This window comes from Olea europaea, unplaced genomic scaffold (assembly GCF_002742605.1).
Source record: "Olea europaea var. sylvestris unplaced genomic scaffold, O_europaea_v1 scaffold69, whole genome shotgun sequence".
Lineage (NCBI taxonomy): Eukaryota > Viridiplantae > Streptophyta > Magnoliopsida > Lamiales > Oleaceae > Olea > Olea europaea.
In genome coordinates, this window is record NW_019265290.1 from 494630 (window position 1) to 507086 (window position 12457).

The 12457-nt window shown below is 33.7% G+C and overlaps 1 protein-coding gene across 1 annotated transcript; it reads right to left on the bottom strand.

Annotated features, from left to right (window-relative positions):
* Positions 1 to 2480: 2480 nt before the first annotated feature.
* Positions 2481 to 5114, bottom strand: LOC111390573 (actin-depolymerizing factor-like). Its single transcript, XM_023015634.1, has 2 exons — positions 4966 to 5114; positions 2481 to 3894 (listed from the first exon to the last, which is right to left on the bottom strand). Exons 1-2 carry the CDS (start codon positions 4981 to 4983, stop codon positions 3592 to 3594), a joined length of 321 nt encoding a protein of 106 aa, XP_022871402.1. The 5' UTR covers positions 4984 to 5114; the 3' UTR covers positions 2481 to 3591.
* Positions 5115 to 12457: the final 7343 nt, after the last annotated feature.

The following is a 12457-nucleotide window of genomic DNA, read 5'->3' on the forward strand; positions in this document are numbered from 1 at the left end:
TCGTTTGTGTTGCAAGATAATCAGAAAGAGAGAGTGTTGTAAAGTATGATTTCTTGTATTGATTCTTGTATTAGCCTCTGTATGGGGTACATGGGGGAGTATTTATAGTGTCACTAGTTAGATCGTGACCTTTGGTTCGGGGTACACGTGGCCTCATCCGATTGAGTTACATGTCAAATTGTAGGCATCAGCCGCACTTAGCCTGTTATACATTTATTGATTGGCAGAGTCGCCTCTACTAGTGACAAGACTTAACATTTACACTCATGACAAACATCCTATCAATCATTCAAGAAAGATCTTTGTGCAGAAGATCTCTTGGGGGAGGTGTCTATGGAAGATGTTACTTTGTGCTTCGGAGACTGTCACCTCGGCTACAAAGTTTCGGCAAACAGGGCCTCGTCCACCCTCAAAGGGCCTCGGCATATGAGCTTCGGAAGCTCCTCATGAGGCAATGATAAATGGGCCTCGATGTTTGTGGACCTAGATTTGGGGGCCTCGGCATATGCAAACCATCTCGAATTAAGTGCCACGTGGTTCGGCACGAGTTGATTGTGAACCTCGGTGGGTTGTCCAAGTGTGCAAACACGTAACAAGAATAATAATAAGTACTTAGAACATATATCAGAGGACACAGAATATTTCTCTAAATTTCTTTGATACGCACGCATGAGCTTTAGAAAATTGGCAACATTGATATTCAAAATATTCGCTCAAGTGATAATGTGATCGACTTATTTGCAAAAGCATTGTCAATGTTTACATTCAAGAAACTTTTATCCTATAAATTTTCATGATAAGGTTTACTCAGGTAGCATTCGTTTTAATACTCAAAAGTAGCATTCGTTTTAATACTCAAAAAAAAAAAAAAAAAAAAAACACTCTTTTTTGGTTCTTTTGATATTTTTTGTCTCAATGGATTCTATCAAGCAAGGTTCTTAATGAACCAAGTAATGTGTAATTCGTCAATTCAAAAGCAGTATTGTAATGTTATAAATTAAATATTCAATGATTATTGTATTCATACAATTCTAATTATTATAATTGTCGAGTTTTAATACCCAAATTAAGGGCCATAAAGTTGAAGGTCGGAATATATTTCATAGGCCTCGACAGTGAAATAATTATAAACAACCAAGTTCAAAGGCTCTACCCGGCTCATACATATTACCTATTGGATAGTTTTGAATTTTAACCCATTTAAACTTATTATTGGTCCATTTAAAGCCTATATATACGTGTGTGTTTCTACCCTAGCTGTTTGGGTACGATTTTGTGTAAAAAACAAGAAACATGGTTGCCTTCCATGTGAAAATTGACTGCCATTGAGAAAGAATTCCGACTACCTATTTTGTTTTGGCCTCCATCTTGTGTTCCTTCCACTGTTTTTCTTGTGCCTTTGTGGCTTGTAAATCATCACCGTTATCTTGTCCTTTGTGAGTGAGATTGAGAAGCAACCTAAATGAATATATTGATTGTGGATTATAACCATTTGGATAGGACGATTGGTTGTTTGGTAAAAAAAGATAACGCAAAAATGAGCTCGAAAAAAGCTTATTTGACAATCTTTGGATCAAGCTTCCATGACAATAATTATTGTACCCGTACTGTCAATTTTTTATCTATAAATATAAAACTTTAATTCTCAATAGCCTATGCACAAGTCTATTAATTATCTCCATTTCTTTTCTTTTATTTATAATTTATGACATTTACCAAATTATAAAAAAATAGTACTAAAGGATTCCTTTAAGCAAGCTTTTGTACAATAACTACATTTCCCAAGATTCACAACTACTATTCATTTATCCTCCCTTTGTTTACATCATATTATAATTTCAGTAATTTATAATTTTATACAAAAACTCAAAATAATAGCTTTTCTGATTGCCTAGACCTAATAGGTTTAACTTTTCGTAAGTAACACAAGGAATGTAGATTAAATGAACTGCATGTTTACATGGTAACACAAGAACACGCATGCTAATAAAAGTAGTATATTGCTTATATGAACACGAGATTATGCTACTTGTACATAAAAATGATACATAACGAATTACATAAAATGATGAGAATAGAAAGAATTGGATGAAACTGTGTTTTAAACAGACAAATGATATAATAACATATGACATTATGTAACATATTGTGTAAAGTTTAATGTATATGTAGCAAGATATTATGAAAATGACACATCCTTGCTACAAATGATCGTTCATATGGCAAACCTAACTTTAACTGAAATGAACTCCTCAGTATAATCCCCATTCAAAGCAATATAAAAATAAAAGGAATCGAACAAGAAATCATAAATCACAAAACAATAACCATTAACTTGATATATCAGTAATCAAACTGTTAACATCCATAATCCCACACGTGGGCGGGGAGGGGGGGGGGGGGTTCTAATATACGCTTTGAGTAAATTTTCAGATATTGAATTTCAGGTACTAAGATTAGCCACACATCCCCCCTTCTCTCTTCCCCCACAAAAAAAAAAAAAGAAAAAAGAAAAAAATACTGAGTCATGTTCTCAATAACTTTCGAGGTTGGTCCATGAATCCATTTCTGTCATTCTATTCAAAGATTTATTAGAAGATCCAAAGCATTTAGATCAATAACACGACGATAGGCCATGCTAGTTTCTATCACTCTTTCTTCTAACTTGTTTCCTTAAATCACACAACACTCTTTACGTCTACGCTAAACATATCCCAAGTCGTGCTTCTATCAAGTTATAACAAAATTTTGCTACGTCTTCTTGTTAGCATCTTCATTTTATGATGAATAAAATGAATTGTCTAAGCCTACTATAATATTATATTGTCTTATTATAAAAACTTTCCTTATGTCATGCTTCTATCAATTTATCGTAAACCAGTACAACGTCTACTTTTTAGCATCTTCACTCTATGGGTTATGAGAATATATTGAATAACGTAAATCCTATTATTTAATATTAGATGTTATGTGGCCTTAGTATACAACTTTCTCTATATCCCCCTTCCCCTGTCATTTTATTTCGGTTGGGGTTCAACCTTTTTTTTTTTTTATTTCGGAAGGCAGTTTGGTGCATGGGTTAGGTGAGGGACAAGTGAAATAATTCATGTGATCACAGGAAGGAGAGAGAAGCACTATATAGAAAGTCAAAAGGTATTCCGTCTGAGTAGGCTCTAAAATTTGTCGAATGATTTGACAGAGCATGATTGGCTAAACTTATGTGCTTATAAGCACTTTATAAGCCAAACATGCTAAAAATGTAGATAAAAATACGCAACAAATTACTGGGACTCATCTTGGATAGTGGTGAAACAATGATAACTACTCATGGAACACATCAGCTTCAGCAAGAAGTCGAAATTGTTATGCAAAACAGACCAAAATTAGCATGGATAAAATAGAAGTGTTTGTGTCCTCCTTATCACTTAATCTATAATGGTAAAAGCAAAAAAGAACGATGTATGGGAAACAAAGGCTGTTGAACAAGTGCAGTTTAACCAGCCAAGAGCATACTATCAAATATAATTACATAAAAAAATGCATGACCGAGGAAGGGATGGAGGAGGTTACAAATGTAATAACCTCAAAGACCTATGAAATAAACGAGGATGAAAAGAGTAAGCGATACCATGCTATAAAAAAGATCTTGCTTTTTTGGCAGTTCTCAGAAGTGACGTAATCAAAGTCATAAACTGCATATCGACAATCATTCTCAGGGAGCGATGCAGTGAAATCATCATAGCCCTCAGCTGGACTGCCAGTCTTTTCAACAATGACCTCCTTTTTCTTCTCATCAATCTTAAAGATCACATACCGATACACTTTCTTCCTTTGCAATTCCATGTATGTGCTTTTGCTGTGATCAGCAACGCCCATGCCAGATGAAGCATTTGCCTAGAACCATAGACCACTGGTCAAAATTCTGGTACCAATCAAAATCACAAGTTTGATTAAAAAAAAAAAAAAAAAAAAAAAATAATAATAATAATAATAATAATAATAATCTTATAGTTCGCAGAGGGTCAATAGCTATTTTCATTAGATACTGCACTCAATAGCTCCTTTTATTACTTATTCTTAGTTAATTTTGAACCATCGCCAATTCTCAGTAGAACAATCCGAGAGCAAGTACTAAACAAATGGGCTTGATTTTTCAGTTTCCATCAAACAATTCGGGATCCAACATGTACGTAAAAGAATACAATACCAATTTTATATAAAAATCAAAATCCAACAACTCCAAAGAACAATAAACTAGGCATGTTCGATCCTTCTTGTTAAAATAATAATAATAATAACACTCTGCTGTCTTTCTTTATCCCTTTACCAACAATAAAAAATCCTCCACTGGTCCAGCCATCTCTTTGAAATGCAAACAACAGGGAGTTGATCCAGCTCAAAAAAATAATAATAAATAAATAAATAAATTAGATCCAATTAGAGACTCATTTGCAAAAAGCAAAGACTTAAGTTGATCCAGTTCCTCCAAATGCGAACAGATACTACCACACCAACTAAACTAACATAAACAACAATCGAAAATGAAAAAAATAAAATAAAACAAAAATTGGCCGATCGCACATTAAAATGAGAGAGCATTCAAAATCAGTTAAAAAGCACCAATTTTGCTTATTAGAAATTACAAAGCCAGCATGCAACAATGAATTCATAATTATTTTAAAAAAGAAAGGAAAAGCAAAATAAAATAAAAGTAACAATATCTCAAAATCAATCATGAATTTCTAAAAACTAAAATCATTTTACATCAATTATGAAGATCTATGATGAATCCATTTATGATTTAACTGAACTTTTAACATAAAACACATGGTAAGAAAACAAAAATTGAAAAAAATAACAAAAAAGTTAAAAACCCAGAAATTCTCTCCCATCATAAAGATAAATTTTCCAATACGAACAAAAATTAACCAAGTAAAAATTTTTAGATCTAGAACAGAAACTGACCCCTCCTCGGAAAGACATGGCAGCAGGGGAGTAGAGAGAGTAGAGAACGTTTTAGAGAGAGAAAAAGAGCTTATGGGAAAGATGGAGGAGCCACCGAATATGTAGAAATTGTAATAAAAGCGGGATTTCTTTTTCATTTTTGTTTGTTTGCTTGTTGATTTTTTGTTTTTTTTTTCAGAGATGAGAGTCAATTTATATTCTGTTCTTTATCAATGGAAATGGGGGCAGGTCTTACCCGTTAGGGAAAATTTCAAAGGTGAGAGATTAGGAATGATATATTTTAAAATTAAGAAAACACGTTTTAAAATTCAAAAATCAAATTTTTATTAAAATTTATTTATGATTTAATTATTTAATTAATTTAATATATTTAGATCACATATCCATATAATTTGGTCACGAATTAACAATTAATTACTAATATATTATTTTTTGTTACAAATCAAAAATCTTATATCACAAATTATTTTACGATCACAATTCAAAAATTTTCCAGGTCACAACTTGTTTATCGATCACAAATCAAAAAATTAATTAGTCACAGATTAATTTTTTCTCACAACTTATTTCTCGATTAGAAATAAAAAAATTTATAGGTCACATAATATTTTTCAGTCACGAATAAAAATTTTTATAGGTAGATTATTTATTGGTCACAACTCATATATTCATTTCGAATTCTTAGATTAATTGGTCACGATTAATTTTTTGATCACGACTTAATCAATTGTAAGTCACAGTCACAAATTTTAGGTCACATATTATAAATTTAGTCACAGTTACATATTCGGCCACATATTATTTACCGATTACAAATTAACAATTTACTGGTCATAACATAATTTGTTACAAACACTCTTTCCACCCACTACAACACCGTCAACCACGACCTTGCCAAATCAACCACCACCGCCAACTTCACCAACACCAAAACCACCCAAGTCCCCAACAACAAACGACCATCACTACTCCAACAACCAAGAAAACACCACCACCACTACTACCCACACTTCCGCACCACCACCACCCTATAACCCATAACAGCACCACTGCAACCCATCGTCGCCAAAACCACCACCATAGATCCACCGAACCATAACTACCCATTCTCTTCTCCGTCTTCGATATGCAACAACCACGACTAGATCGAGCACCACCTATGCTATCCCACACACAAACCACCCGCCATATCATCCACCGGTACCACCAGGGACCACCTCCACCTGACTATCACTACTAGCATCAACACCTCCGTAGACCACATCACAGATCTAAAATTAAAAGGAAACCATTAATTCTCCGGTTAAATCACTAGCAACATCGTCGACAGATCCAAAATCAAAAGTAAAATCACTGGCATCATCGTCGACGACGAGCAATGCAGCACCGAAGATTCTCCAGTGGAATCAAAGTAGCCTGAGTTGGGAGAAGAACCAAAAGCAACATCGTTTGAGGCGAAAATCAATAGCCAGCGGACGACGTGCAGCGGTCGCTTCATTGCAGTGCCGTGAGAGACATCACCGCAGCATCGTTCACGCCACCACAGTGTCGTTATTGTTGCGTCTCCCTTTGAGTGTTTGTCACAGAGCTTTCTAGAGAGAGATGGGGAAAGGGAAAAGGAGAGGAAATACGATTTAGGGTTTGGATGTAGGGTTTTTATTTTTTTGGTAATTGGTTTATTTAAATAATTGATAAAAAAATCTGATTTATGAAATATAAAACTTCTTATCTGATTTGGGAATTTTGAATACTTAAACAATGGTTTTTTTTTTCAGAGATGAGTCAATTTATATTGAGGAAATTACACCAAAGCAAGTTTTTAAATTTTCAAATTCAAAAATGAAGTTTAATGATTTTTTATTCAAAAATCAGGTGAAATTTTAAATTTTAATATTAAAAAATAAATTAATCTAAATATTCATCTCACCCCATTCAATTCCAACCATCCTATTGAACTTAACTTCCAAACCCTAAGTATCTTCGTCTCTCCTCTTTCTATCACTTTTCACCCCTCTCCCCCTCTTTCTCTCTCACTTCTTTCTTCTCTCTTCAGTCGCCAGCCACCTCCGCCACCAAACGGCCTTCTTCTCCATCTCTCTTCGATGATGACACCTTGTCTTTTTTGTGCTGGTCAATGCCTCTTCTGTTTTGAGCATAGGTGCAGCGACTGCCGCAATTGCAAGTCTAGACTTGTACTCGCCAAGAAATCCCTCGAAGAAGCCAATGAGGGTTGATAGACCTCATCCACAGAGAATTGGATTTTCTCAATCGGTATCTCTAAAGCAGGTGCTAAAGGGGCTTTGCATTTCTCAGGTTGCAGTGAGGAGGATAGGGACAGATCTGTTTTAATTGAAGTTGGGGAATCTGGCTTCTCACTAACTGATGGTGTATTTGATTTTGATCGATTCTGTGAGGTGACTAGATGGTGTGTGGTTGTCGAATTTTTGGGGCAATGTTGTTGCAATTGTTTGATGACGTCGATGCAGTTTGGTATTGTTGTTTGATGTTGTGGTGGTCACGGTGGTGAGGTGGTGGTGCTGGGGATAGGGACTCTTTTCAGATCGGTGATTTGAGATAGTGGTCTTCGTTGTAGTCAGGTGGTGGTCCTCGTTGTAGTCGTCGCTTCAGATTTTTTAGGGTGGTTTCAAGTTTAACTGGCTGGTTAAAGTTTTTGGTGGTTTTTGCAGGCGAGGTTGCAAATGGTGATAGTGGTGATGGTGCAGAGGCGGTGGTGGTGTAGCTATTCTGATCCGTGGGTGGTGTTATCTGATGTGCAGGAGTCGGTGCAGTGGTGGCTCAGGTGGTGTTGACTGATTGTTGTGACGTGATAGGGGTGCAATGGTGGTGATGGATAGTGTTTGTGACCAAGTGCTGCGGTGGAATTGGATCGGGATTGAGTGTGGTGTTGCGGTGGTATAGTGCAATTGACGATTGGATGGTAGTGGTTTGTGACCAAGATTGGTGCTGGATAGGACCGGTGGAAGGGGTGACCATAAAGTTTGGTCTGTGACCTTAAAATTTGACGATCTGTGACTAAAATAATAATCTGTGACCTCAAGGATTTGGTCCGTGACTTTAAAATTTGACGATATGTGACTAAAACAATAATCTGTGACCTCAACAATTTCGTCCGTGACCTTAAAATTTGATAATCTGTGACCTATAAAATTTTCGATTTGTAACCTCGAAATAATCCGTGACCAATTAATTTGATGATATGTGACTGGTAAATAAATCTGTGACCATTAATTGTTTAATTGTGACTTTAATATATTTATTTAATAAATAATTTTAATTAATTAAATACGAACCTGAATTTTGAATTTTCAAACTTCTTACCTAACTTTTGAAATGATGTAAAGAATACACCTTAAATATGATTTTTTCCCATTTATATTCTGTTCTTTATCAATCGGAATGGGGGCAGGTCTTATCCGTTATAAGTCTGAAAAAGACAACCCACTTACTTTAGGTGATGTGCTAGGCCCAATCCAATAGAAAGTTAAAACCCAAAAGTCTTAATATTATTTTATGAAAGAACGTGTGATTTAAAAATGAATTTTAAAAAAAAAAGCTCAAACATTGTATTTGATGCATCGTATTTGACCATATAAAAAATTAATTGAATAATACTGTGCAGTGGAATTAAAATTAGATTAATGTTGACAATAGCAATTGATTTTTTTTATTCAAAAGAATTTTATTTATAATATTTATCTTGTCAAATCCATCTCCATCAAATGCACATGTTATACAATTGATAATGCAAACGTCATTTTTACACTAAAAATTTAAAGAATATTATCCATCTTAATCCACTATAGTGTCGTCCTCCTACTACAATATATTATAATTTTATACTTATCAATACATATTTGGGTTTCGTTATAATTTTGTTATAATGAAAAGAGCAATGTGTCCAAGAAATGTGTGAATAGTAATTGAATAATAACTATAAATGTGTGATTAACACTCAAGTTTGATAGAATTTAAAAATTATTTATATATAATCAAAGTTCATTTTCTGCCCCCCATATTTAATTGATTCATAAATATTATCGACTTATCAATCACTCATTTAAATTTATTTATAAATTAAATCGTTAATTAATTCTTCCTAAACAAAAGATAAAATTTAAATTTAAATTTAATTACATATTATAATTAAGGGTAATTAGCACAAAACGTCCCTACCTTTCGATGTTTTTGTAGAAAACGTCCATACCTTTCGTTTTTTGGTGGATTACACCCTCACCTTTATCCTTTTTTGCGCAAAACGTCCTTCTGTCAAGTTCCCATTAAAATGTTCCGTTAAATCAATAGGTAATTAGCACAAAATGTCCCTACCTTTCAAGATTATTGTGCAAAACGTCCATACCTTTCGTTTTTTGGCATAATTAGCACAAAATGTCCCTACCTTTCAATGTTATTGTGAAAAACGTCCCTACCTTTTATTTTTTAGCATTTTCACTCCTACTTTTCACCTTTCATTGCAAAAAAGGTCCTTCTCATCTATTTTTTCAATAAAATGACGATTTTACTCTCCTATTCAAATAAAACAAAAAGAAAAGATGAATTACCAACTGTAACCATAGTCCTTAAATTTTTAAAAATTACAAAAAAATCATAAATTCTCAACCACCACCATTTTCACAATCTATCAAGCTGCCAACTATAAATCCACATAATACCACCTTTCAGCCACCATGCCCACCGGACTCCACCACCGTAAATGTGGTTGTTTCGGACAGATTGGTGACCAATACTATGGAGGAAGATATTGGGGAGAGTGAGACGATGTTGGTGGTGGTGGAATCCGATAGGTGTTGTGGTCGAAAAGTGGTGCTATATGGATCTATAGGTGGTGGCTTGGTGGGGTTGTGAAAGTGGCGGTAGTGGAGAATTTAAGATTTATCTGTAATGTTTTGAAAAGATTTAGAACTATGATTGCAATTAGTTAATTATTTTTTTCTTTTCTTTTTATTTTATTTCAATAGGAGTGTAAAATCGTCATTTTGTTGAAAAAATGGATGAAAAGGACCTTTTGCGCAATGAAAGGTGAAATGTAGGGGTAAAAATGCTAAAAATGAAAGGTAGGGACGTTTTGCACAATAATATTGAAAGATAGGGACATTTTCTGCTAATTATGCTAAAAAATAAAATGTAGGGACGTTTTGCACAATAACTTTGAAAGGTAGGGAACTTTTATGCTAATTACCTTTTGATTTAACGGAGGATTTTAATGGAGAGTTGACAGAAGGATGTTTTGCGCAAAAAAAGGTAAATGTAAGGGTGTAATCCGCCAAAAAAGAAAGGTAGGGACGTTTTTCACAAAAACATCGAAAGGTAAGGATATTTTGTGCTAATTACCCTATAATTAACTTATATTTTTTCACAAAAAAAAGTGAATTCTTCACAGGGTTTAATAAGGTTCACCAAATGCAAGCGTAGTGTATTGAAGGCGGCAAAGTGAGTGAGTTCGTCAAAGCTTTGTATGGCCATACCGAGGCTAGTCTGGTAAAAATGGCAAACTATTTTTTAGGCCCATGGGCCATACACCATGCTTATTGGCCCTTCTGGGCTTCATTTTCCAAGGTTCAGCACAACCCAACATAAAGAATATAGATTAATGCTCTTGGTTTTCGTTAATTTTTAATTAAGAATAAATTTTACGTGAAATTCGATTATGAAGTGTTTCCTAGATTTTCTTCTAAAAGTAGCATAACCTTGTTAAGTATTATTTAATGTTTGCTAAAATTTTATACCTCAAGTGCATGAGTGCGTTCAAATAATAAAATGGATATTGAGTCCGAGTCGATCCCTAGAAAAATGTTTCTTCCAATTACACGATAATCTATTTAAATTAAAAACAAGAATACATACAATTACATTTTTGAAGTTACAAATGAAAAGAAAATAATTTCAGAGTTTAATTAAACAAATAATTGTGAAAGTGATAAGATTGTTGATTTTAAATGAGTTGAGATTTATGATATCACTTAGCTGATTAATGTCTCATTAAATCGAAAATGTAAATCATTTAGTTACAATGTCTTACTAAATCGAAAATGTAAATCATTAAATTGAAAACGTAAATCATTTAGTTACGATAATGTCTCATTAAATCGAAAATGTAAATCATTTAGTTACAATGTCTTACTAAATCGAAAATGTAAATCATTAAATTGAAAACGTAAATCATTTAGTTACGATAATGTCTCATTAATGTCTCATTAACCGATTTAGCCTAACTAGCTTGATCTAACCCAACCAATTTCTAAATCCAATTTTTTGGTCCAATTATTTGTTTCATTTTTAATTTTTAGCCCAAGTGCCATTTTTAGTTTTTATTCTTCCATTTTTTAGTCCAACATTCAAGTGATTCAACCCACTAATGACTAACCCTAAATAAATTACACACATTATCACCTACACATAACGCATCTGACATTCCAAAACTCAAATAGATGTATAGAACCTCCGACTCCGAGTCCGAAGCTATGACCTCCGGGCTCCGATGGCGACCTTCGACTGTTGATCATTTGAATAAGGTAGTATGTAAGCTTCCTTATATGTGATTAGTAAATTAATCTTGTTGGACAACTTGTTATATACATGTTAAATTGGATTATGTTAATTTAAAAAATTACGATTGAATGTGTTATTAGTTGTATTTATGTAGTGTTGTTATAAATGTTAAAAAATTTAATTATAGTATAGAACCGAACCAAACCGAACCCGAACGGTTCCATAATTATAGTTGGACCCTACGGTTCTATTTACTAAATATCCGAAATTTTTGATTCGGTTCGGTTCTCTTTAAAACCGAACCGAACTGACCAGCGCCCAGGCCTACCTTCAATTTCTTCTCTTTTGCAGCCTCGGTCCTTCAAGTAATTGTGCTTCTAGTCCCTCAAGCTTTATCTTGTCCATTTTGATAGTCCGATTTTGAATTTCCTTTCAATCATGTCTTCCAGAAATTGTAACCTAAGATTTCCTAAACTTTTGACATTTGTACATTTTGGTCCCCCATGTCATATTTTCGTGATCCCCCCCCCCCCTCCTTTACCTTTTCTTCTCCACCAATTTGGGATTTTATCCTACAAAAGCCACAATTATAGAATTGTGAATATGAATAGGTTAATTTCATCCAAGATTAGCTCATTAAAATACATAATAAGTGTTAGGAAAGATATAAGATCCAAATTCATCTTGAAAAGACATCTCTTGCTCTGCATGTGATACCTGAGACACAACAACAAGGTTAGTAAAGCCAGTTTAATCCATTGAACTTTTGTATGTTTTACAGTTAAACTTTTATGTAACGACGTGATGTCATTTTTTGTTTGAAAAATGACATACTGCTTGAATTTTTATTTCAAACGTAAAAATGATGTATAGAAGTCTTTAATATATATTCTATTAATATTAGCAACAATAAATAAATAAATAAAAATGAAAGACAATCCAAAAAAAAAAAAAAAAAAAACCA